This window comes from Desmodus rotundus, chromosome 5 (assembly GCF_022682495.2).
Source record: "Desmodus rotundus isolate HL8 chromosome 5, HLdesRot8A.1, whole genome shotgun sequence".
Classification (NCBI taxonomy): domain Eukaryota; kingdom Metazoa; phylum Chordata; class Mammalia; order Chiroptera; family Phyllostomidae; genus Desmodus; species Desmodus rotundus.
In genome coordinates, this window is record NC_071391.1 from 149797368 (window position 1) to 149824517 (window position 27150).

Here is a 27150-nt window from a genome sequence, read left to right on the forward strand (position 1 = left end):
GTCTTCTCCTTTTTGAACCAAGAAGCTGTTTTGTTACTGACATGGAATCACAACCCAGTTGTGGACAAATGAGGACTTGGATCTCATTTGCAATATCTGCTTTGGGACTCCAATTGTGCGGGCCCCTTGGGATGAGGGTACTAACCAGAGGGTCAAAGCTAGTCCCTGCATCTCCTCTTTCAGGAGAAGGTCAGTTGCCAGGCTTCCCCCCCATAACTTTGGCCTTGACATTGCCAAGATGAAGCAGATTGTTCTCTCAAGCAAATAATCATCTGGTCTCCATAGTTAGAGGCTCTGTAATCTCATAAAGTGTCTTGTCTCTACATGAGAAGCTACACATCTGCCTGGATTGTTTTATTATCCCTTCTCCTCAAGGTCAAGGCACTGGCTACACAACAAGAACTTCCCCAGTTTCTCCTTGCTAATTAGGAATCGTCACCTTGCACAAGGCAGAACACAAGTAGTCAACTACTTCCCACTCCCCACTCTTCCATCCCTTTCCCTCATGGTGAATTTCTGTCTCCCCTGAAGTTCTCCTTCTCTCGAAGTGGAAGAGCTGTTTTCTGTTGGGGTTGGGAGGGGATCCTTAACCCTCCCATTAGAGGGTTTAGTTATTGATTCAAAGACTCCTTCCCAAGGGTTCCCATAAGGCCCAGGAGGTTTAATCAAATTCATCTCTCCCTCCAATTGCCCGCCCCTCACCTCATGCCAGCCTGCTTGGGCAGTTTGACAGATCAGGCTCAACTCTGACCCAAGAACAGCTTCATGCTCTTTTACCTAATAAGCTCCCAGCTCTACTAACACACGTTTTACCCAAAGAGAGACCCGTGTGTCCTGAACTAACTAACCATAGCTTTTGGATCGGAGGCCTGTGTTCTACGCAGACCACTTATTTCGAGAATGTTCTAGATCTCAATTAGCTGCTCTTGTGATCAACTGCATACTTTTGTACAACCGTGCAGTAAGAATGATTAGCCCTGTGGACCATGCATATCAGAGGGAGACCACGTGCTTTTCAGAAGGATCCCCTATACCCTCAGAGAAGCGAGGGACACTGACTTGGGTGTGTTCCCCATGAAGGGTTGTGTGTGACTGAGATTCTGGGAGGGACAGCATGTTGCATGTGACCATTACATGGGCCAACGGAGTCATGCATATTATCAGCCCCAACTTCCTGCCGTTCACACATTCTTTGCAGGTGCCCTTTTTGGTGTCTGGGCTGCACTACAGTTCAGATGAACCAGGACCACAAATTAAAAGAATTGCAACCCTGGGCTGAAATGATACCAAAGCATGGTTGTCAGACCACTTGGGGGCCTCGAATAAAAGGAGGCATCCCTCGTTCTTTTCATGGAGAGCCAACATTTACGACCTGGAAGCACCCAGAGTTTGAGCTGGTTGACCAGATGGCACAACAGGCTCCAAAATGTTATTCTCCGTTGTGGAAAGGAGTCTTGTCTTTTCCTCTTCCCTTTGCAGGCTTTCTTGAACACGTTCACATCCTATCCAACCATACCTTTCATGGTTTTATTGTCACTTAACCTTCATCCTTCATCTTCTTGTCCCTAAGGCCCTAACTTCTCTAGTTTAGAAGGTACCGATTGGAAATTCTCTGTGAGTACACACAGTCAGCCTCCCCAGTGGCCTTGGAAAGTCTCCCTCCATAGTTCTGTGTGTAGGGTGTCTGGGCATTGTCCCAGCAGGAGGTGGGACAGAATGTCCAAGGGACAGGATGCCTGGCACACAGAGGAGCTCAGTAGAAGTCGCTACTGTGTGTGCGTCCTTGGACAAGCTGCCTGCCCTCTCTGGTGCCAGCTTTACCATCCGCTCCAGATTTTGCTAATAAAGAAGACAAAGAGGAAAGGAAGAGAACACAGAGCACTGCTTTTTCCCCAAAGTAGGCTGGCGGGGGGCGGGGGGAAGTGCGGAGAGGGGAAATATTGCATGTGTTCAGTTCAAACTCACCTCTGCAATGCTCCAGTCCACGTGTTAACTGTAGAACTAAATCTCAAATGCAAGATGGAAAATCCAGAGCCTGTGTGAACTACCAAGAGGCAGGGGCAGGGAATGGCAATTTCTCATCACGTTTTAAAGTTATCATTTTATCATCCTTCTGGTGGCCTCAAGCTGGGTATTATCATCTCTATTTTCCAGTTGGGGAAACCGAGGCTCAGGAAGTTTAGGCAGCCTTGAGCTTCACCCAAGCTCAAGCAGTGGGCCCATGATGACATTGGGGTTAAACCCAGATTGGCCCGTGCCTAGAGTATGTGCTCTCCCCGCAGCACCAGGCTGCCCTCGGGGAAGTTCCTTGTCCCACCCATAGACCAGAATGACCTTGAGTCTCTGCTGAAGATGGGTAGCTCGACCCTGAATTTTCCTGACCTGGAAGGTCGCTGGAAGGACAGAGGTGTTAGTCAGCAGAGGGCGAGCTGTTCTGAATGGTCAAGGGTGCCAATGAGGGCAGAGAAGCAGAGCCAGGATTAGCTCGTCACCTGCTGTGAATCACTGAGCATCAGGACTCTTCTTCCATGGGTAGTGGCTTGAGAAGCTGGGAAAGAAGCCAGCCCTGAAGCCCGGTCTGTGGTACCCCATGGCCTCCCTGAAGACTTGGCAAGTGAGAACATGTCTTTCCCCTCTAGTTTTCCAAGACTGCCCAGAACTTCAGAGATGCTAGCCGTCGTGTGTTGTCCCCGGGACTTCCACCATCAGTGGGTGGGGTGGAGACCAGCTGTGGTCCAAGGGCAGGGTCTGGGGCCCGAGAGCCCTGTCGACAACCTGTGCCTTTGCCTGCGTCTGCACAGAGCAGACCTTTGACATAGAGCAGGAGGCTGGATGGCTGGGAAGATGGGTGACATCACCAGGCCACAGAAGGAGGAATCTAAGGGAGAGATTCTGGAGCAGGTTTGGCAAAGGATGGGGGACTGTGAGATGCTGGTGCTCCTTATATGTGGAAAGCAGATGTGTCAGCTCAGTGGCCTCCCCTGAACCGATAAGCTGATTTCCTGCAACCCATCCTTCATGCAGCACTAGGGGGACCTCTCTGTTTATAACATAAACCAGATTGTTACTCCCTGTGCCCACTCTCCAATATGCAAACACCACACCATGTACATTATGCTGTAACCTGCAAGGCCCTGCATGGACTGGCCCTGCCTCTCCTTCCCTCCACCACTCTGCACCTCAGTGGCTTTGCTGCAGAGCCACAGACAACCCCACCCACACACGGTCCCCAGGAGACTCAGTACACACTGGCGGAGTGAGTGAGTGAGTGAGCAAGTAGACCTGAGCTGCTAGCCCTGCAATCTTTCCTTTTCCAGCTTCATTGAGCTATTATTGACGTATAGCATACATAAGGTTAAGGTATGACACGTGATGATTAGGTACACATGCATATATATATTGCAAAATGATTACCACTAAGGCCAGTTAACATTTCCATCCCGTCACATAATGCCAGTGTGTGTGTGTGCATGTGTGTGTGGTGATAGCTTTTAAAATCTACTCTCCTAACCACTTGCACATACATAATGCAGCTTTGTTAATTATGGTCACCACGCTGTACCTTAATCCCCTATAGCTGGGGCTGTGTGCCCTCTGACCCAGCCTCTGGCCAACACCACTCTACTCTCTGTTTCAGTGAGTTCAGCTTCTTTAGATGCCACATGTAAGTGGTGTCGTGGGGTACTTGTCTTTCTCCGTCTGACTTAGTGTAATACTTAGTGCAATGACGATGCACATTGTCACAAAAGGCAGAATTTCCTTCTTTTTATGGCTGAATGGTTTTTCATTGTGAGTGTGTCTGTGCGTGTGTGTCTCACATCCTTACCCACGCACCCCTCCCTGGCACTCAGGTTGTTCCCACACCTGGCCGTCGTGAACAACGCTGATGAGCATGGGAGTGCAGCTGAGCCAGCGTTTTCCTAAGTGGGGTTGCTGGGTCATACGGCAGTTCCGTTTTTAATTTTTTGAGGGAACTCCTTCCTGTTTTCTGAAGTGGCTGCACCAGTTATACTCCCGTCAGCAGTGCTCAAGGGTTCCCTTCTCCCACATTCCCACCAACACTTGTTTCGTCCTGCCTTTTTGGTAATGGGCATCCTGACACGTGTGAGGTGATGTCCTCTTGTGGCTTTCACGGGCATCCCCCCGACGACTAGGGATGTTGCACACCTTCTCCTGCACCTGTAAAATGGGAGTGTGCTCTATAAGCTAGTGCATGCTATGGCACCCGTGTTCATTTCTTGGGTGTGCTGACTGCGCTCTGGTTATGCACGGTGGTGAGGTTGGGGGGATCTGGGTAAAGCGTACACTCCTGCCTCGACATTCTTTGCCCTGTGGCTCCTCCTGCCGAGATGCCTGTTCCCCAGAGAGCCACACGGTTTGTTCATTCGTTCCCTTCCTGTCTTTACTCAAGTATGCGGAGGCCTGAAATGTCACCAGTGTTTCTGCTGTAGGGGGGTGTCGTTCAACCAAGCCATGTCCTTCCCATTCACTTTTTAGGAAATAACCGCACAATCTTCCTACTGAGACCGGGAAGGAACATATCAATGGTGGGAGAGGCCGAGTCAGTGCGTCATCTTTCTTCCCTGGAAGAAATGAAGGTCAAGGGTAGGAGCCATGAGTGGGGCCTGCCAATGTCCAAAGTGGGGTGTTGTTAGGCAAAACAAAGGGCAGCTTCTGCCCACCACTCCCCTGCACAAGCACCAGGCCCAGAATCAGGGATGGCGGGTGACTGAGGCCCGCGGCACCCATCGTCCGGTCACCACCAGGGTCAGATGTTCCCAGACAGTATGTGATCAGAGGCCAGGGCATACGGGTCCACTGTGTGCTCCGTCCCACATGGGACACATGCCCACCGTGGGGATGGGAAGGGTCCAGACCCTGTCAAAGAATTTTACAGAAGACTGCTGAAAACCCTTTACCCTTTTCCACCCATTCTTTGATTTGAATCTCACAGCGGTTTGTGATGGAAGGAAGCTGGCCCGTGGGCATTGCCTCCGTTTCTCAGATGTGGAACTTAAGGCTGGCTTTGGGTATTTGGCTTAACATCACACAGTCAGGAATCCCAAGTCAGCTTTTAATAGAGGACCACGATGTCGCCACACTGTTGCATTTTCCCAAGACTAGTCATTGTTGCACGTGTGGAAGTGTTTGGAGTTAAATGGCAGTATACTTGGAACACAGGGTTGTGATTTGAATCCTGCTTCACCCACTTAGGAGCTGAGTCATCTTGAGCATGGATGCCCCTAAACCCTTTTGGGGTTCATGCTGTCATCATGTGGAGAACGTCTGAGAAAGCGCTTTGCAAACTGCAAACTCTCTGCCTGTTGCTCACTAGAGCCTGTGTGGGGACTGTGAGAAGGGTTCGTAGTTCATGGCTCCTTACAATTATCAGACGGCCCCGATACAAATAATAGCTGCATTACGGGTGTGCTTTGCTGCGTGTGGTTTGCGGATTATCTTAGTTCTCACTATAACTAAGCACAGTGTTTGGGTTTTCTGGGGCTCTGTAACCAACCTCCCGGGCCTAGTGACTTACATTCACAACAAGCACGCATTCTCTCTCAGCCCCTGCCTCCTGCCAGCCCTCGGGACAGAAAATTCCACTGTGGGCACGGTCATTTGTCATTTTACAATGGTTTCTGGAAGTTGCACCACCAGCGGCTGTCGGCAGCTCCTATTTAGCCACGTGCAGTGGACAAAGTAGCCTCAGGGCTGGTGCCCTCTGCTGGCCAGCTGTGTTCTGGTGGCCTCCAGCCCTGGGGCACCCACACTTTGGCACTAGACATAGGCCTCTGCCTTGGACGGGACAGGGCATCCACTCTTACTTACTTTCTTCATTTGCGTCTGGTTGGCTTCAGACCTAGAAGGTGCTGCTTCCTCGACAGTGGGTTTTTTTTGTTTTGTTTTTTTGAGGGGGGAAAGAAGGGAAGTGTGCATGTGAGCAGGAAGGGCAAAGAATATAGCACATTCTGAGCGAAATTTTTACTTTAAAAAGTTCATATACTAATATATATTTTGGTAACGCATATCATTAGTCAAACATGATTTGGTTCTTATTTTTTAAAAAAAGTCTATTTTCCAGGGGTGGAATGGGTTTGCATCTCCATTTTTGCTGTTGTCGTTATTTTAATTTGTAAATCTCTGCACCCAGCTGTAGTTTAGAACAGGGCCCTTCTGAGTGATTTCCAGGGAATCACTGTTAAGAATTTATTGTGCAAAAGGAATGACTAGGATGCTGGGCTGAACACCGGAATCAGAGAAACACGAGACATCCTTATCTTCGCTTTCCAGAACCTTATCGTCCAGCTAGGTGACAAGACTGAAAACCAACTGTAACACAAGACAGTGTGCAATACGGCCCAGCGGGAGTGGCGGCCGAATACTGCCACGACAGGACCCCGCCAGCCCGACTGATCAGGAGAAGCGGCAGAGGGAAAGCGGGGTTTGACCAGACGGGCTGGTGGAGGAAGCACCTCTCCCAGGTGAGGGATGTGAGCGAAGGTGGGAGGGGGTGTGGGCACACGAGGTCTGGGCAATGACGAGACTTGCTCAGTTGGTTGTGCTGGTACCAAAAGGTTCACCTCTCCTGGGGACGTCCTGTCCAAGGTTGGGCTGGGCTGGGACAAGCCGGGATAGGGAGGGTGCGGGCTGCCTGGCAGCCAGCAGGAAACCACTGAGAGTGTGAGAAGAGGGGTCCCTTGGTTAACCTGGGGCCATGGTGGGACCAGCTGGGGCCTGGGTAGGGAGACTGGTGTGGAGACCAGGGAACGGGGAGTGCGGCCGGAGGCTCGCAGAGCTGCCAGAACTAATACGACGGGAAGGAAGAGCTGCCCCTGCAGAGGAGGGCCCAGGTGGGCGACACTTGACTGTCCAGGCAGGTGAGGGAGGAATGCGTGACACGGCAAGATTCTGTGCCTGAGGAGCTGGGAGAAAAAGCGCCGCAGCCGACAGGGAGAGACGTTAAGCTGCAGCATTTACACCGAGGCAGATCCCCCTGGGCGAGCCGCTGGGGGTGATGGCTGAGGGACTCAGGTGACCGACTGTGGGTGAGGCTGGCTGTGTGCAGCCCCGTGTTGATGGAGAGAGAAGCTGCCGAGCTGCTTTGTGCCGCACGCAGGGGTCAGGGACCCTCTGGAAGCCGCTTTTCTCCCGACTCCACTGCGGGGTTGGGAAGTCCCACAGGTGAGGTGGACATCTGCCCATCTGCATGGCTTCATCCTGTTCTCTTAAAATGACCTTAACAGTCTGCTTGAAATTCATCCCTCTCTTGCCCTTCACCCCTGGCTGGGGTGGGGAGCAGGGAGTAACCCCCACTGTATTTCTGGGCAAGTAAGTGGTTCCGGAACGAACACTGACACTCAATTTAGGATTTCTGTTACGCCACTTGGGAAGCAGCCTTTCCGGTTCTTTCCCACTGACTTGAACCTGGGAGGATGGAGGGCTGAAGGGGCTGCAGGCGTCAGGCTCCCACGAGGATCCTGCAAATCACATCGGCACAGCCAGGAGCACCCAAGTTGTCTCATAGTAATTTACTCTAAATTGTTTCCCCGTGAGGAGTGCATGGTCTGTGTGCAGAGTGGCATCTGTGCACCTCCCAGGGCTTCCTGACCCCCTCGCAGTAAACCCACCCTCCACAGGGAGTCGCGTAAGCCCTGTGTGCAAACTTGTCAGTGAAATGAGTAACCCGGGAGGCCAGCGAGGAGCTGGGTAGGCAGACTACGCTCTCCTCTGACTCCTCGTGCGAACAGCAGGTAGAAATCCCGCCAGCCCGACGGGCCAGTCCTCCACACGGCTCCACAGGTCTGTGCTCCTCTGGCCCACGTGTCCCTTTGCCGGAGCATGACTCCGTGGGCTCCCCACAGAGTGACTCTTTCAAGCCAAGTGCTTGTTGCAGAACCAGAAGACAGTGGAGCCTCGCAGAGCTTGTAAGAATTGGGTTACACCGGGGAGGAAAATAATTGTCCCTCTGCCCTTCTGAGTTCTTTGACTCAAGCCCCCTGTGATAAAAGACAGAGTAACAAGAGAAAAACAAACAGAAGTCTATTACCATGTATCCCACAGGTATACGTGGGAGAAACTCGGGAAGAAATGAGTAACTCCCCAAGGTGACTTCAAATTCAGGATTAAATTCCATCTTAACAGGAAAATGGGAAGTAAACCTCTTAGGGGAGAAGCAGTGACTTTTAGCCAAGGTGAATGAATGGGCCCTTGGAAGAGATGGCAGGTCCGATGGTTTGTGACCGAGTTTGTCTGGGGGTGGTGAGGACTTCTCGTCTCCTCTCCTGTGACCAGCGTCCATCTTCCCTGGCTGATGAGACGCCTGGGGAGGGCACTGGTGGCAGCGGAGTTCCTTTTGGAGGACCGCTCTAGTTTAGGCGGATACACGGAGTTCAGCAGCGAAAGCCTCTCCCAGTATTTCGCGTTTCTCAAGTGCCTACAGCTCAAACTCAAATACCAAAGCGGCTTGTTTGGGACTAGTGTGCCCCGCGCTCCTACAGACACGGTTTGGGGCGTCATATCCTGCTCCCCTGAGTTCCATGATTTTCGTGTGCGTGTGTCTGTTTGCCAAGTACATTTTTATACGTTTTTTCAGGTGTGGGTTCAAGATTTGTAGATAAAGCCCCTGGTAGCAGGCAGGTGGGGAGCGCACATAGGGCCCCAACCACCTTGTACAGGTAGGGGTGCCGAAGCCACGGGGAGATCCCCGCACTTGCGCAGCCACGGACTTGCCCTCAGGGCTGAGCTGCCGGAGGGAAGGCCATCAGATTCGGAGGACATGCACTACCCCTGAATTCAGCTGCGGCCTCTGGACCCTCCATTAGGGCGGCAGTACACCCCCTCCTTGCTCTGACATTTCTTAGAAACACATCTTTGAGAGGGTTCCGACTGGCTGGCTTTTGGACTCCTGCAGGCTGTAAGGCTGGAACCGTGCATAAAGACGAAGTGGCACCGTCATCCCCGCAAAGGCAGAAACATCACACGTGTGTAAACTCTATTCAGTTCGCTCTGCTTTATTCTGGGGTTTACATTACAGCTAGCACAACTCACACACGTACCAGTGGACATTGAAAACTAAGGCCATTCTGTGAGTTATTTTTAAAATTTGGTGTTTTGCACATAATGATCCTTTAAAAAACAAATTACCCAAACCAGGATTCTCCTCCAAAATAAAAACGTCAGGTCGGCACAAGACCACTTTAGGGCCATATCCAGCCTGAAGCCCCCGTGACGAGACCCTTGGCGCGCTGAGCAGCACACCTAATGTCGCCGAGGCAGCTGCTGCCGCTCCGACGGGCGTCAGAAGTCGTGTTTACCGCGGAGCCCAGCGCTCTGGGAACCGCGCCCGGGGCCGCGAGGAGACTCACACCTAAGAATCACGCTGCAGGCTTCTTGGAACAAGGAAAAGAAAGGGACCTGTAACTAAGGCACTGAAAGCACATTATTTATATAAAGAAATGTAAACAATTGAACACCCACAGGCTCCCTCCACCAGTCTCTGGTGAAGCGCACGGGCGTGGTGGTCACGGCCAGAGCGCGCGGTGCCCCCCGCAGAATCCAGGTGAGCTCCCTCTGCGGTGTCTGGCGCGGTGCTGAGGAAGGAACCCATTTCCTGGTGACTCAGGTGGAGGCTATTCCCCCATCTGCGTTTTAATAGTGTAACAAACAGGGAAGGATTTCAGTAGGAGTTTTACATTAGGGGCTCTACCATTTGTTTCTCTTTTAGTCTTTTACCGTGTTCTCCTACCGAATCTCCCAATTCCTACAGCTCGTTTCATCGAAGACGTCTGGTGGGACAGCGTGAGACCTGACTGGTGCCCTTCCTCGTGGATTCGTTTTTAGTGTAAGGGTCCAGGCCCTACGTCCCCCACACTCGCTGTGCTTAAAGCATCCCCGCACGGTAAAGATTTAGCAATCGGACACACGGCAACGAGCTGACCTTCAAAGGCCTGACGGGAGTCAAGTGTGTGGCCAGCAGCTGCTGAGTCCGCAGCGCCGGCCTGGGGAGGCCTGCAGGGGTCACTGCTGAGGCCCATCACAACGCCGAAGCTAACTTAATTCCCGATATTTTCTTATCGACTTTAGACAGCTTTCACATCATGAACTGTAGTAGTTCTTTCAACGTTTTTAAAATAAGCAAAGTACACGTGTAGGAAAACACATAAGCAACTTTTTTCTTTTTGACATTATTTCTAATTCTTATAGGAAGTACATTCTCTCTCTACTCCCCAGTATTAGTGCTTATGAATTTGGGGTAGGTAAAAAAAGGTTTGCATTTTATCTTAAATATATTTGCTATGGTCAAAAACCATTTTTAAAAAGGAAAGGTTTTCCCTTGTGCCAGCTCTGACAGTTAACGAGGGAGGTCGTGGACCTTGAACTGTGCGCTGAGAGGCTGGAGGAGGGTGGGCGGGCTGCAGTGTGGACACCTGCGGGGCAGGAAACCCAGCTCTCCCCTGTGCCCAGGACAAGCGCAGTCCTGGTTAAGACTGTTCCTGTGTTTCCAAATATAACCGAAAGAGGCCTGAGAGAAACCTAAATGACAAACCTCCTTTATTAAGAAAAAATTAAAATAAAAAAATACACCCTAAAAAAACTATAGTTCTAGAGCTGCGTTTGCAGATGTACCTAATAACTAATTAGTAGCTCCCGGCAGGATTACGAACAGCCTCCAGGGTGCAGCTACCCGCGAGCTGGTGCGTCTGGGTAGAAGCACTCGTTAGTCCTCTTCCAACAGGGACCGTGCGGCCACGGCAACTGCGGAAAACAGCACTTTCTGAAAGCAGCTGCTCGGTAAGTTCAGCTCTCAAAGTGCTTACCTTTCATGGCAACGCGCGTTTCACCTGTTGGGTAAACGTCGGTGTGGAGCAAAAATGAGATGTAACGCGGGGGAGGCGTTCGTGCCAAAGCAGTGCACGAAGCAGTAAGTGGCTTTTGAGGCTGGTTCAAGAAGGTGGGCGTACAGCTGCCAGGTTTGCTAACAGCTAAAGACTTTTAATGGCCTCGGATTTTCTGCTGCTGACCAGCATCCTCATTACGTCACCAAAAAAGCAGAGCTGGCCTCCTGTGGAGTGGAAATGACCACGCGGTTTTTGTGCCTCAGCAGGAGGTCGGTGCCGTTGGTTTGCTGGATTTTCCATTGATTCCCAGTAACAGGAATATGTAGGTGGACTATCGGTCAGAAATGTGTTTACATTTTACTACTGAACGAGGAAGCCTGGGACTAAAAATGAGGTTCCCTCCCTGTTATTAGAAAAGAAGGATGCACTTGTGTGTCGGTTGGGTTTGCAGAGTGACCTCTGTCCAGGCTGCGAGGGCTGACTGGGTGGGGTAAGCCGTTGCCGCGCCGCTGCCGCCCCCTCCGCAGGCGTTGCTTTCTTGTTGCTGCTTTAGCGGTGGAAGTGAGAGCGCCCCGCGTACGGGGAAAATACACTCACCTTCCTTTTCGGGGCAGGTTTCACAGAAATATTTCAAAAGACACAACTTCAAAGGAGAGTTTCTGACTGCAGTGACAGAATGTTCCATGCTTTCCTTTAAAAAAGTAAGTGGTTTCTACTGCTTTTAACACAGAAGGGGCTACACCTGCCCACACGCCATAAAGACACCAGCACTAGGCATGCGAGATTAAGTAGAAGAACTAAAACGTATTCACTCCTATCTTTAAAACTTCAAACTAAGGTTTCCAAGTGGGGGCCTGTGGCTGCCCCAGGATGTGTCCAGGTCTTATTTTCCACGTGAGAAAAGGGCACAGGTGGTCTTCCTGTCAAAGTGTTTGGTCAGTTCAAGGACAAGGGATGTCTTTTTTCTGGTCTTAAGGAAGGATGCAGCAGTGTGATTGGCATAGAGGAGTTCGGAGGGAGGGCGGGCGCAGGAGGAGGGTCCTTACCCTGCCAGCCCAGCACCAGCATCTGAGCTGTGCTCGCAAGCCCAGATCTGCCCCTGGGCTGGGCATTGGTGAGGAAACAGGACGGAGCCCTGGGAAAATCTTGTGTGTGCCTCGTCTGTGAACAGCCTGGCGATTGTTTAAGAATACTCTGGCCCGAGTTATGTCATAGCGATTGCTCCCCGCTATGCGTTATCGAAATTACATTCAGAGATTTAAGGAAAAAAATGTGTGTAGCAGTATTTTCCCACAAAACTAAGTGCAAGATATCTTTAACAAATAATGATGGTAGTAAGAAATACCTGTCGTAGTCATGCAAAAACGCATCTCAGTTTACAAAGGCTCACGACACTTCCCAGGTACTCCCTAGCTTGTCACACTGTGAACCTGGTCCTACTCGTCTTTCTCTGCATTTAGCTGTGGCTGTTTGTGTAAAAAACGGTAACATGCAAGTTCGATGATCTCCAGTCCACCAAAAATTCTCTCCTGCAGTACGAAGATGACAATGGTGATGACAAAGTACCACTGAACAAAACTGTACAAATAGATGAGCAGGCACATTGCAGGGCTGAACAGGGTCCAGTACAGTATAGAGAGACACTTGACCACAAGGACCCTGAGCTCAGACTTGCAAGGTGGAATCACGGTCTGCCCGGTGAAGTAAAAGTCCTTCTCCCCTTGGTAGAAGGAGCGCAGCCTCTCTTCCTTCTCCTCCCACCGCTTGTGGCACCAGAGCTGGAGGTCCTCCTTGGCCGCGGGGAGGGTGTCTATGGGGTAGCGGTGGACGTGGAAGTGGATCTCTTTGGGAAAGTCCCCGTGGAGCAGGTTCCTCTCTGTCTGAGGGATGTTGTGAGGGTAGGCCACCGTGATGTCGTGGACAGCGTCGAGGTTCTTTCCTAGGGGTGGAAGAGAGAAAAAGCAGCCAGGCTGACTCACACGGCAAGGCAGAACCAGAACCAGAACCAGGAAAAATCGGAACACGGTGATCCATGATGAGCAAACAGGGCTATAATACTAGTGTTCCTGGGCACGTGGGTCAATGTTTACCAGCCACTTGGGGTTTTTCATCTGCTTGCTAGTTACCACAGGGACCTTCAGAAAGAAGTCACCGTCATTTGTAGAAACGGTAATCTGCATTCTGGAACTAAGTGAGCACACAAGTCAGATCTGAGACAGGAATAAAAGGGCACAGGACCAGCCCTTCTACACCAATAGGATTCATGCTTTGAGGCCCCTATTCAAACACCCTTCTCTCCAAATAAAACACAAACTTTCTCATTTTTAACCCAATATTACCATGACAGCTAATGGAAAGAAAAATCAGATCCAATATATAGTTCAGTGGCAGAATAATAGAAATATAAGCTTTTACATTTATTTTTAGCCCAAAGTGATCTACAAATTTTGATAACTGAAATTTTCCCCCATTCCATAATTAAATGTATGCTGAGTATACAAAAATGTAATTTTTTGGATCTCATTTTAATACCTGCTTAAAAAATTAAAAATTCTAAGCCTATTTTCTATTAGCCACAACTAAATCCATAAATCTGACTACATATTAATATACAATATATTACAGTTTTAGATAAAGTAGCATGTCATCTAGGATGCTTTGCACGAAAGGAAAATGATGAATACTTCGGTAAGAAGTTAGCATGTTTTTCGGATATGTGCACTGTTCTTAAGATTAAAGAAGAAAATTACCCCAATTGGATAGAAGTTGGATTTAGTAACTAAACAACTATTCACTGTGACCCTTTGACACTGACGTATAATAATAGTAGATGGCTAATAACAAGCGTGACAAATTGGCCCCGCTCAGTGCACTTTGAGATGGCACTCAGTGTTCTGAATGGACAGATTTGGATATATTTAGACTAAAAATACCAATGAATAAGACACCTCCCAGCTTCAAAATAAAAGGGCGTGCACGAGCCACTTAAAATCAGCTGCTATTACAAGGCTCCAACAGCACTGTCTTCTTTGTCAGAGAAAATACTGCTGTTTCCGACCAGGAACACGACTCCTTTTTCCTTCTGTGTCAGTTGGATCCTTGTGGAACAAAAGGCAGAGTCAGACAGCTCCTGGTCCGGCCTCCTACAGGCCATGACCTTGACGTGTGCGCTCTAAGCCTCATCAGTACACGGGAATAATAACAATCCCTCCCCTCACAGGGGTCTGTGACGATTAACTGGGATAAGGATTATAAATTCTTAGAGAGTTGCCTGAATACCGTCTAGTTTATGGCAGATTGGACAATGTTAAATATAATGCTGCTTTTCAACTGGAAGTCTCAAATGCAGCACCAAATACTTTCTCCATCACTTCTCCCTGATAACAAAGACACTTCATTATGCGTGCTGGGATGCAGCCCCTCTTTAAGTCAGGTATCACCATAGAAGCATTTGTTTCCTCGTCAATTCTCAAAACTCTGTCTTTAAATAGAACGAGCAATTCCTCAGCGAAAACCTTGTAATTCTCCACTGTGCTACTTTTTCCTTTCTGTCCATGAGAAACATGGGGTTTCCACCAGCGTGAAAACACTCTCTCAGAGCCGGCACTTCCATCAGTGCAGACTGTACCTGTCACCAGGAGCTGCCGCCTCACTTACACAGCCCTCCCTCCCGCTTCTGCTCTGGCCTCTTCCCGGGGCAGGGGCAGGGGTGAGGGTGAGTCTCCTCCGCACACCACCGCAGCTTTGCCTCAGTCACAGATCTCCACCGTATCAGTTCCTGCCTCCTAACCGGTCCATCAACAACCCCCGCTGCTGACGGACAAGGCTGCCCAGAGCCCCTCTATCCCTGCCCAGACCTGTTACAAGTCTCAGCCTGACTTGGTCTGAGATCCTCAGCTCCCAGTCCTGACTCCAAAACACCTCCCATCAGCCTCTCCCCTACCACTGACTCAGGTTCCTAGGGTACCACTGTCTTCACAAGAGAACATTTCGTATGGGGCAGAAGAGAGTGAGGTGCAGAGGAAGGGAAGAATCAACACTCTCAGGAGCTTGGTACCTAAAGGAATAAAGTTAGAACTGGGGACCTCAGGAAGTTCAGGATGATGGAATGCCTTTCCCCTCCCCTGGCGTTCCCACTCTTCTCAATTGAGAATGTCTTTTCATCCCCTCTGCTCATAATGGACTTCCCTGATGTCACACAAAAAATAGTTTCAAGATATTTTGGCTGCAGCAAGTTAGAGTATATTCTTTGGCTTCATATGCTTAATTCACGCAGCTTCAGTCACTCACATGCAGAGAGTAAAGCGAACTCTCTCCCCACGCAGAGTGGGGAAGGAGGAAGGACCGAAGGGATAAAAAATAAAAACAAAAGCCTGGACTAAAGAGTCAGAAGAAAAAGGCTAGAAGGTGTATGAGCACGTGGTGCGGCTAGGCCAAATAAAGGGAGGGAGGAACGTGGGGGAAACTGATTAAGAGAGAAGGGAGAAGACCCTGAACAGAATTCAGCGTCCGTCATCGAAAACCAGAGGAAAAGCCGAAGGAAGGAAAGGGGTCAGGAGGCAAACACGGTCAAGTCCAAGGAGTTAAAAAGAAGATCTGTGACCACAGAGATGGTCTTAGTATCCCTAATCCTCTGCTGTAAAAACAATTTCCACCAGACTTTAATACAGAAGTGGATAAATCATATGAAATTAAATCAGTCTGTACTGGGGGAGCTATCTTAATCAGAAAGAGATTTAATGAAAAGCCTTAGCTTAGAGGACTACTCTAATTATTACGGGCTAATATTCGTCCACAAAGAAGGATTTATTTCAGGATTAGTCAGAGACCAGGAGAAACCAGAGACACCAATGCGATAATGGGATGCCTAATTAAATGATAGCAGAACCCTAATGATAATGTATTGCTTTCCCCCCCCCGCCCCCCCGCACATGATTTATTTACCACAACCGATTTTCACTTGGTTCATTATGGAAAACTAAATAAAATGCAATTACTAAAAATAAACGGGGGAAGAAGAAAAGAGCTGGTAAATTAAAAACTTATTTAATATGGAGAAATTCAGATGCAACAAGCAGCACGGAGGTAAAAAGCTGACCGCTGCAGGAGATGCGGCTGCGGCCAAGCAGCGCATGGAGCAGCGTGTGCTCCTCCTGCCGCCTCCTTCGGAGTCAGCTGCTGCCCTTCGGGGCTCACAGTTCTGCCAGGGCTTTCAGTGCAGCAATCAGAGGTGCTGGCGAAAAGCCTAGTAAGTGCTCACCGCACCAGGGTTACAGTGACCATCACAGACCCTGCACTGGCTACAGCTACTGTGGGAGAGCCAAGGATGGGGAGGAGTCCCTGCGCTGTGGAAGTCTTTAATCCAGTTCAAATACAAGACCTGGACATATGAAAATTAAGTAGTAACACATGAAATGATAGGTTAATATAAAGTTTTGAGGAGTGACGTGAGTGGGACGGAAAAGTGCTGTGAGTTAAGAGAAGGGCAGGATCACTGTGGGCTGAAAGGCCTACCAGCTCTCAGAGCAAGAAGGTCGTGATTCTGGTTTAGCATGTGCATACGCAAGCTAGTTTCTTGAAACTTAGAAGAAACAGGGACTTCAACATTGTAAGTAAATTCTAGGAAAATCAAGTAGTTACGGAAAAACAAACATCCTACAAGTATATTTTTTAAAAAATAAACTAATGCAACAGAACAGAGTTCAAAGCCATTCTGACGGCTACATAGAAACTTAATAGACAACAAAGGTGACATCACAAATCAATGAAGGAAGGACAGATTGCTTAGTACATAGTGTTGGAGAAAAATGCAGCTGGGTCCTCACCACCAACACACACGTTTACAGGAGGGATCCACATGGATACAGACTCACATGCGAAATGTACTCAGATAATGAACTGAAGAAAACAGAGACTGTTTCTGTGAGCAAGTAGCAAGAACAGTTTTCTTAAAAAGTAAAAAACTCTAAGAGCATAGACTATAAGGCCAAAAAATGTACGATTTTGATCACACTAAGAATTTCTGTTCAGTGAATACGTAATAGAGTAAGAGAACATTTACGATGTGTAACACAACACAAGGGACTGATGTCTAGGACACAAAAGAACTAGTGCAAATCACCGCCTCACTCGCATAATCTCCATAACAGATTGGAAGATACAGGACGGGGCAAAAGCAGGGTTCCAGTTGTGAGTGTGTGAGTTTATTATGTATTAATTATTGTACTATTTTCCATGTGAACATATTAGAGGAAACCTGGAAATCTAACAGGCACATGAAAATCCTTTGAAATGACACAGAAACAAATTAAAACAACAAGACATTACTTTACCCATAGTCCACTGGCAAGAAGCAGAACTGAGTAATACCAAATGCTGGTAGCAAAGAGGGGATAAAGGCACCCTCATGGACTGCCAGTGTGAGCTTACAGGGGCATGACCATTTCGGAGAGCAGTTTGGAGCTAGTCAAACTGAAGGGACCTAATCCTACGACTCAGCAATTCCACTCTTGGGCATGCACCCTGAAGCAATTATCACACAGGTAGAGAGAGCATCTCCGGGATGTTTACTGCAAGTTCTTCCGTGATGGTAAGAGTTGGCGGCTCCCTGGGTGTCTTTGGGAGCCTCAATAATTGAAATGTGGAAAGGACACACCACGGAGAAGGCGGTAGCCAGAAACCAAGGATTAGAAATATGCGTAACAACATGAATGTATTTTAAAAGCAAAACGCTAAGTGAGAAAGCAAGAAATGGAACAAGATACATAACAGTCCCAGTTATGTAAACTTGAAAACATAGGCATATGAAACAAAACAAAAACTTACAGGAACTCACAGAAGCAAAAAGATGCCCCTTAAATGCATCCTAATGACTGCCTATGGGAGGAGGGGGCGATGGGCGTATGGCACGGGGGTCGAGTGCACGACGAGAAAACGACGGCAGAGCAGCTCTGCCCCAGACCAATGACGGGCAACGTCCTGTAAACCGAGCAGTGTGATTAACTCGATCCTCTGACTCTGAGGTCTTCGTTAAGTAATCAAATATTCTTAAGTAATTAACGAACACTAGAAAACTGCAATCAGCCCCTTTAAAATAGCAGCCTCCTCAACCCCTTTAATGTAAATTAGCTGGTCTATATTAGCTGCTGAAGTAACAGCCTATTTAGAAAGGAAGAGCTAACAAAAAACATGGGAAGCAAAATCCCAACGTCACTCCCCACTGCCAGGGGAGCACTATAAGGTTAGTAACACGCGTCCCGGGACAGGGCAGGGAGGGGTGGTTTGTCTAGGCCAGTGAAACCTACTCTGAACTGGAGGTCAAGGACAAGGTTATTTAGATCCCTCTGGTATTTATGTGCATCATTTCAGTTTCAAGTTGTGAGTCAAGTGAAACCTGTCAAAATATTTTAAAATTTAGGAAGCTTTGCAGTGACCACTGAGCTTTCCTTAGTTCTCACATGTAAATCTAAAACAGATCTTTACTTCAGCTATCTTAACCTTCGAAGAATTTATACTATGTGAGAATCTACTATCTTTCTTCTCAACTTTTACTTTGAAATAATTTCAGGCTTATAAAAAATGTTGCAAAGTACTAGAAAGACTTTCAGTAAACTTCACCCTCCTTCCCCAAAGGTTAGCGCCTTGTACAAACATAGAACGCTTAAACAAAACCAGATTAACATTGCTACTTCACTATTAGCTAATCTACATATTAAATTTTATTCAAATGTTGCCAACTGTCAAACTATTATCCTTTTTTTTGGTTCAGGATCAATCCAGGAACTAATGTTGATAGTTGTTTTGTGGTTTCTCAAGGTGGCTCCTCTGATGTTTCCTGGTAATTAAATCCAAGTCACCCATTTGGCATGACTACTTCAGGGGTGATGATGTGCCCTTCTCAGTGAGTCCCTCGGGTCTATGATCTTTTCGATGAGAACCGATGGGACACGGTGGGGTGCAAGTCGCTTCCTATGCGCACATCGCCACGGTTAGTGTTATAACTGTAACATCCCGAGGTTATGTTTCATTTTCTCCTGGTCACCCAAACTCGGGGATCTGATGATAATACACGTTGTCTTCCTTCTCTAAATCCACAGTGCTTTATATGAGCTTCTCTTACAGTGCTTACCGTTTTTCTAGTTTTTATGAAGTGTTCATGTCAAAATCATATCTCTTGGATTAGACTGCATATTCCCCAAGGACAAGCTGCGTGTCTTTCTCATCTTTGTATTCCCCACATGGCTATGAACGTACTATTCACAGAAATACCTGTTAGAGAAATGATTCCTCTGTATTATGAAGACTAAGAGGAGAGAGAGAGAGAAACACACTGATTGCCAAACAGTGTGTAGCTACTTTTTCATATTATTTTATTCAATACAATAACCCCATGGAGCGGACCTGTAGACCAAAGTCGACTTCAGCCTCTGTCTGAGGCTACGAAGCCATTAGGGGCGAGGGCTGGTTCTAACCTAGTCAATCTGGTTCTACAGCCCTGGGGTTAGGTTCACAAATTTAATATTGGGAGTCAGTTCAGCAATTCTCATTTTCAGTTTGGTAAACTGAAGATCAGAGAGATTAAGTAAATTTTCAAAGAGGCTTAGAGCTGGCTGAATAAAAGGACTAAGTTTAGAAGCCAGTTTTCCTGCCTCCTAAGCTTTAGTTAGCTCTTTCCATTGCATAAAAGAATTGGAGCAAGGGCTCCCCAAATTGTAATTTGGCATTCTCAACAAGCACAATTTTTAAAAGTTAAAATGTGAAATACAATTGGTCTTTACATTATCTTTTTAATAGTCTCTCAATATGTTAAGTTTGGCAGCAAAAGCCTTTAAGACAAACTTAAATATCTTAATTTAATTACACTGCAAATATAACCAAAATTCTTTCCATTTCTGAAACATATTACAAACAAAACACCAATTAATCAACATTTGCCCACAGCAGAAGAAACACACTGTTCTAATTGAAAATGTGTCCAATGGAAAAGGACTGAATTACGGTACGTTTTCTTGCATATGGTTCTGAAATGGAAAATTTTCCATTACTCTTCTAGGTATGGCTATGAAAACCTAATTCTATTTGAGAGAATTATGGCTCACAGGTGAATTTTTAAATGCTTCCTTCATCGACCTGTAAAAAAGTGAGAACTGGTATGCTCTATCACATTCCTGGGTTGAACCAGGTTATCTTTTATTCCAGTGAATTTACGTTGCTTAAATTTTCTATTTAATAATATGAATAAACTTTCTTTTACTAAGTATCTTTTATAGCCAGCCTGACAGAGAAAACTAAAGGTTTGTGAGTAGAATGACCGTATAAATGAATGTCCTCCTGCGGGTCATTTGTCTCTGCCTATTGTTTTTTCTTCATGGTGCTGCTACTATTCATCATTTTTATGAAAATCCATCAGTGACTCTTGGGGCAATATTTCCTTTTCTCTCCACAGAAATAGAAATACTGTTATAGTTGGCTCAGCTAGAGTCACAGTATGACTTCCAGTCTCTTTTGACTTGTCTATCTTCGAAGTCTTTCTAGATGCAACCTACCTTTCTTAACCACTGCCATAAGTATATAAATATTGCGCACACGGAGAAAGTTAGGAAAGGCAACTTGACAGCAAAAGTAAATTCAATAACTCTCTCAGAAACGCTAGTTTGCATATTTAAAGTGAATGCTAAACTCATTCTGGTGTATCTTTCAGTTCAGAAAACAGCTCAATCATTCTAAGGCTAATTTGTCTCATGCACTGTTGTGCCACAAGTTATTCTCACTTAACTTTCTGTGTGTGTGTGTGTGTGTGTGTGTGAGAGAGAGAGAGAGAGAGAGAGAGAGAGAGGAATCCTGCCCTAAGCGCCAAGGTCAAAGTCAGTTTCAAAGTCAAACCAAGCCTGTCTCTGCTCAGGGTGGGATGGGTTCCCTGAGAAGACATCATTCTGGATCCTATTAGTGTTCAGAAAGCCTTAAAAGGAGTCTCAGAATCAGCTCTAGAGTCCTATGGAAATAGGAGAATATAAATGAAAATTAACACTTGAGACTTCCAAAAATTGTCATAGACCTTAGGAATTCACTGAATCATCCTTTTAGAATCAAGAAGCTATTAATCTCAGACTTTCTTCATTGTTTTTGAAAACTCATGAACTCAAACAAGAATTTTATAAGACTGTACAGGTTTCTCAAGAGTAATGGGTATTATGATACTTTTGTATGTCCAATAGCACTGGTTTCAATGCTGTCTCATTTTAGTCAATCAATAAGTATTTGATGAATAAATGGATAACTGTCATAATTGGCTTAATAAAAATGTCTCAGCCTTGTTAACATTCATTTCATTGAAATGTCAATGAAATATATTAAACTTTGTCTTAAAATAGTGAATTTAAACATATGTATCTCTAACTCATCATGAATTAGTGACACTGGTATCAGATGGGCCAGAAAATTGGGTGCTCACTTTTTTTATTGCATCTGAATTATTATCCCTGTTGTGTTTGAACCTCAGTCACATACCTGAAAAAGAGTTGCATGAGCCACTCATCCAGGAAACAGAGTGGAATGCCACTTGCTAAACTATTTTAAACAGTAACCAGGGAAGGTCTATTTGTAGCCAACAGCCCTGGGGTGATGACCTGGCCGAGAGTAACTGCAGAGTAATCATGTTCATTTTAATAAAAACTTCAAATGATCTGCAAAGTCTTGATCAAATTAATGCCCCACCCCCACCCCCGGGCCTCGTGACCAACAACATAACTGTCTGCGTGGAGCTGTGGCGGAAGTTGAGGGGCATGACCGAGGACCAACAGTAATTTCTGGGTCGTTATCAATGGGAATAGACTCTTCTGGGTGTGCTTGGTCTGAGAAGACCTTAACCCTTCAACTGGCCTAGTACAAGGCAAATATTTGGCATTCATCAAAAGGAACAGGTTTGATTTTCTACATGAACTCCTTGCGGGCCATCTCCTGGCACATTGCTAGCTTGCGGGATGGAGTTACTGAGCGAACAGAAATGGAGACGCTGGGAAGAAAGTGAGTCTGGGATTGGACATATTTGAGGTGACAGACATAAATGAAATTATTCAAACCACTTATTGGGAACACAGGTCAGACAGACCTCAGGGGACAGAGAAGAGGGATAGTCACGAGCTTGCGGGTCTATTCTAAGGGAGAAACGCATATTCTATGAAGAGAGAAGAGCCAAAAGCAGAGGACAGACTTTGGGGAATGGCTTTTCCACTGGAGACCAGAAAAGGAAAGGAAGCTAGTAGCAAAGGAGACTTAAAAGGAGAGAACAGTCACGAGGAAAATCAGCAAGACGTAAGGGTACTGGCAAATACATGAAAGAAAAAGTCCAAACCACCCACCGGGTCTGGGCGCATGAAAGCACTTTTATCTGCACTCCCTGCAGCTCGGCCTTTCTGACGACCCGTTTCGGGGCCCTGACTGGGAGCTGCCCCGCTCTGGTCAGGGCAACAGCCACTGCTTGGCCATTTCTTTTGGTTAACCTTCCCTTCCGGTCAGTTGGAATTTAAGATTTGGGGAGTGAAAAATGTGAACCTGGCATTTAAATTGGCACTTTCAAGACATAAAGGATAATTTAGAGGACGGGACAGGGTATAAAAGATTCTGCTCATCCATTTTTTCCACCTGGCACTGTCTAGCTTCGTTCTGATCATTCACCGAGACTGCAATGGAATCTTTCTTTTTTTAAAGGTGGAGCTTCAGAGCTACAGGGAGAAAATAGTGGAAGGTATGTCGGTGATAAGGAAAACTGCTTTCAGAATTACTTTTAAAACTTATTTTGTGAGGCTGAAATTTCATTAAATATCTAAAGATTTTAGATATTTGAACACTTACAAACACAAAAGCAATTCCTAGGAATAGCAATACACAGAAATCGAGAGAAATAAATACACTGAAATGAGACATGCAATTTGGTCTTCTTTAGAATAAATCTGCATATAGTGTCCTGACATGAGTGGCAGACTTTACAAAGGAAATTAAATCCATGAAATTAACATTTTAATGAAGTAGACAGACTATTTACATTGAGACTACTTACTGATTTCAGCTTCCAGGTGGTCTAATGAGATGAAAATGAAGTCTACACCTTCGGCTGGTCTAGGCTAGGGACCGTTGGGAAATTGGGATTGAATTTAAATTAGAAAATACTGCTGTGTGCGAAGGCTAGCAAGTAATCTTTGCACAAATGCTTAGTTTAACACACCTAAGGCAACACACACGTCCAACTGTTTCTGAGAACTGTCCACAACCCACCGGAAGGGACTGTCCTGTGGAGAACGTGAGAACAGTTTTACCAGAACGATCCCTTTAAGCGGTGTTACAGGACTAAGAATGTAAGAGTTCAGTCTCCCACCTCTATGTGACCATTTCCAGCAGAGGGACACCTCGAGGCACCCTTTTTCATCACCGGCAGCTCTATGTTGTATAAACTCTCAGTGCGTGAGGAAATTTGAGGCTGAAATTGATCTCAACTCCCACTCTTTAGTTTTAGTTTTGTCCTCTAAAAACAAACAGTGCACCCTCAGCTTCTGTGCATGCAGTCCTTGGAACATTCAAAGCAGGGGCAGCACAGCTAAGGCCCAGGAGCCAAGTCCACTGTGTTTGTGCATTTTGTGAGCTAAGAATGTTTTCTTTTTTCATTTTTAAATGATTGAAAACAGTAAAAAGAATGTATTTTATGGCACGTGAAAGTGCTATAAAACTCAAATGTTGGTGTCCAAAAGTGAAGTTTTACTGGAGCACTGACCCACTCACTCACGGGCACTGCAACAGCAGAGCGACGCAGCTGCAGAAGTAACCACGTGGCCTGCACACCTAGGAGACTTAGGGGAGTTTGCCAAATCTTCTCTCAGTCCTCTCCTCTTTAAGCGAAGGAGTCAGAGTTCTGAAGAACACAGGAAAGACAGATTTCCAGACTGCTGGATGCGCTGCGGTTTGTCTTTGTCCCTTCTAGGTTGCAGAGGCACAGGAAGAAGGGGTGGAAGGGTCACACTGTTGGAGCCCAGAGATGACACACCTCACTGCTGCTCTGTCTAGGCCAGAGCCAGTCACGCAGCCCTGACTAGCTGGAAGGGTGCTTGGAAACAACATGCTTCCATTTGCCCAGGAATCAAAGATGAGCTTCAGCAATGTCTGCCATGGCTTCTGATCAGCACAAGAAACAATCACTGCTCAGTTGGAAGGGCAATGGTCCGCAAAGCAAAGGGTTGCTGGTTCAATTCCCAGTCAGGCACATGCCTGGGTTGTGGGCCCAGTCCCCAATAGGGGGCGCGTGAGAGACAACCATACATTGATGTTTCTCCCTCCCTCACCCTCTCTAAGAATAAATAAATAAAATCTTTAAAGAAGCAATCACCTGCCCAATTTCCCCCTAATCTATAATGCCACTTCCCAAAGATAACCACTTCCAACCTTTTAAACTGTTTATTATGTTGACCTCCACATAGCTAAATAATATGCTGGCGTGTCTTAATTCTTTTTTCACTTTTCCTGTTATCTATCAACTTCCTACTACAAGAAAAATAAGACTTCTCTTACAACATTTCTCCCCGTATCTCCCTTCCTCCATAGTCCTAAATTAGTTATACCACAGTTCTTGGAAAGGTTAGTATTTGGTGTTTACATTGTATCACGAGGCACATACTAACAAAATAGTTGCGTAGCAGCTTTTCAGTGCTACTACTTTTCGCTGGAGTTAATAATGACCTCATTTTTCTCCCTGTGTAATTTTCTAGAGACCTGCTACTAGTTAATCCCCAAACTCCACCGGAAGGGTAAATAAATCTCTTTCCAGGACATTCGTGAACATCAGGCAGTCTATCAGTTCTGTCATTTGGAGACGTTCTCCTGGGAACCTGCCACACTCCTGCTCCGACAGGACTACAGTCACCAAGGTCTGTGGCACAGCCGTTTCCCTGGACCTTCTACCACGTTCCCGGAGACCCCCTTCCTGTGTCGTTTTCCTTGTTCCCTGTATCCTCTATCTTCATTTTTGGTTTACTTCTATTGTTAGAGCTCATCCTCCAGGAGCCCCAAAGGCAGGCACATGAGAGGTGGATTTTGAGATCACGAAAGCTTGAAAATGCCCATTCTGTCCTCACACTTGGTTGAGACGTCAGGTATATTCAGGATTCTTAGTTGGAAACCATTTTTCTTCCTGAAATTGAAGGACTTCCTCTACTTTTTCTACCTGTGTTGCTTCGGACAATGTGATGCTATTCTAATTTTTGATCTTTTGAATGTTATTTCCCCTCTTTGGAAGCTTCTAGGATCTTTGTGTTGTTTCAGGTGTAGTGAAATTTCATAATGAATATGATCTGTGGTAGTTTTTTTCTTTCATTATACTGTATACTCACTGGGATTTCTCCATCTAGATATTCATGTTTAAAAGAAAAACTTGGGATCATTTCTTGAATAATTTCTTTGATAATTTACTCCCTGTGGCAAAGATTAAAACATTCAGAAAATAATTTTTTAAGTGTTTACTCTAAGCCAGGTACTGTTTCTTACATATTTTGTTTCTTATATGGTTTGCATTATGTATTAGTGCTAAGCTTCCTGTGTGTGTATTATTTCACTGAGACTGCACTGTAAGTATTAGGTAAATCTTTATTATCTTCATTTAACAATAAAGTGGTAAGTAAATCACCAAGGTCACACAGATAGGAAGACATGGAATTAGGATGCTAGCTCAACTCTTTCTTAATTTAAATGCTCTTTTTCAATTGTTTGTTTTACTGTCTCTGATAGAAAATTGTACAGTCTAGAGACCTTACCTTTCTCTTAAATTTATACACGATCAGCCCTGGCTGGGTGGCTCAGTTGGTTGGAGCATTGTCCTGCACACCACAAGGTTGTGGGTTCGATCCCCAGTTAGGGTGCATGCATATAGGAGGCAACCAATTGATGTTTCTCCCTCACAGTGATGTTTCACTCTCTCTCAAATCAATAAACAAAAAAATTTTTTTAAAAAAACTGGTACATGATCAAATCAAAAGACAAGGGATGTGAGACCAGCTGACCTCACTCGGGGAGTCAGAGTGACTGGAAGAGCACCCACCATGCAGAGACCAACGTGCTATCAAAGCCTCCCCCGTAGGCAGCTGGGCTCCTTAAACTTTCTACCATTAGAATGTGCGTAATACACAGAGAGGAAGAAGAAGAAAGGCATTTAGGAGATACAATGGGTTGGATTGTATTGTGAAAAGCTCAAAGAATGAGACACACAGTCTGCTGATTTTGGTTAAGTCCAGGGGACAGAACAACCCCCAATGCATGAGTGTCCAGGGAAAAGCCCAAGAAGGCCAAAGAAGACCAGGACCTCAGTCAAGGGCGGGAAGGACAGAAAGGGCAGGCGATGAGATCTGAAACACACCTCACCTCTTCAGCCATTGTACCAAAGACTGGCATCATCAAAGAATCCTCAAAGCTCTCTTTAACTTTGGAGCTGAAGTCCTTTGGACCTGGTTGTCTGGTGCAGAAGGGACAAACTACAGACTCTCCCGAGGGCCATTTTCCAAGTTGCTGGGAAGATCCGGTGAGATCCCCAGTAGCAGAGAAGTGGTCAAGGTTTTAAAAGCTCAGCAATCTACTCTGCTGTACTATTAACACAGCTGCAGGGGAAATCTCTCTCAAACACACTGATCAGCCCATTACTTCCTGGTGAAAACCCTACACGTCTTCCGTTTGTCTATTTGAACCTAACTACCGTAGCAACAGAAATCCTTTGGGAAAGGAGCTGGGTGGGTAATGATGAACCGCTCCCTGCAACCTAATGAGAGGTTTGGCGGCCGCCCTTTCCCTCAGCACTTATATTCACCGTAACAGCTCACTGTTGAAGTTGGCCCCAAATATGTCTCGTTCGAAACCTTATGCTATTTCTTCCTTCTGCATTTTTGAAATTCACAGTTTGACAATTATTTTACATGCTGTACCAACTGAATTACACTATTTACAAAGAACTTACATGCAACATTTATATACTGTTGGTATGTCTCTGGTACTGCATTAAAAAAAGAATAGAAACCTTGCCAAATAACTTAAATGCTTTCATTGAAATGTATTATTTTCGGCATTTGCTAACCTTGGGATATGAAGCTCGTACCACTGACCATGATAAATGGGTCTAGTCACATTCATGTGAATATGGAAAGTATTTACTGGTGGGAAGTTAACTGGCCCACATGGGATTAAACCCACCATCTTGGTCTTCTTGGTCTTTAACCAAAAGAAATAATATACCAAAGTAAAGTTAGTGTTCTACTTCGGTTGTTTTACCAATTCAGAAATGATCTGC

The 27150-nt window shown here is 46.2% G+C and overlaps 1 protein-coding gene across 7 annotated transcripts in view; it reads right to left on the reverse strand.

The window, feature by feature from the left end:
- Positions 1–10184: 10184 nt before the first annotated feature.
- The window catches only part of LCLAT1 (lysocardiolipin acyltransferase 1), a 140116-nt gene continuing 123150 nt past the window's right edge, over positions 10185–27150 (reverse strand). For all 7 annotated transcript variants that reach the window (XM_045189296.3, XM_024552614.4, XM_045189295.3 and 4 more), the window contains one exon: positions 10185–12777. In XM_045189296.3, coding sequence (XP_045045231.2) covers positions 12275–12777 — 503 coding nt within the window. In that variant the 3' untranslated portion in view covers positions 10185–12274. The remainder of the gene's footprint in view (positions 12778–27150) is intronic.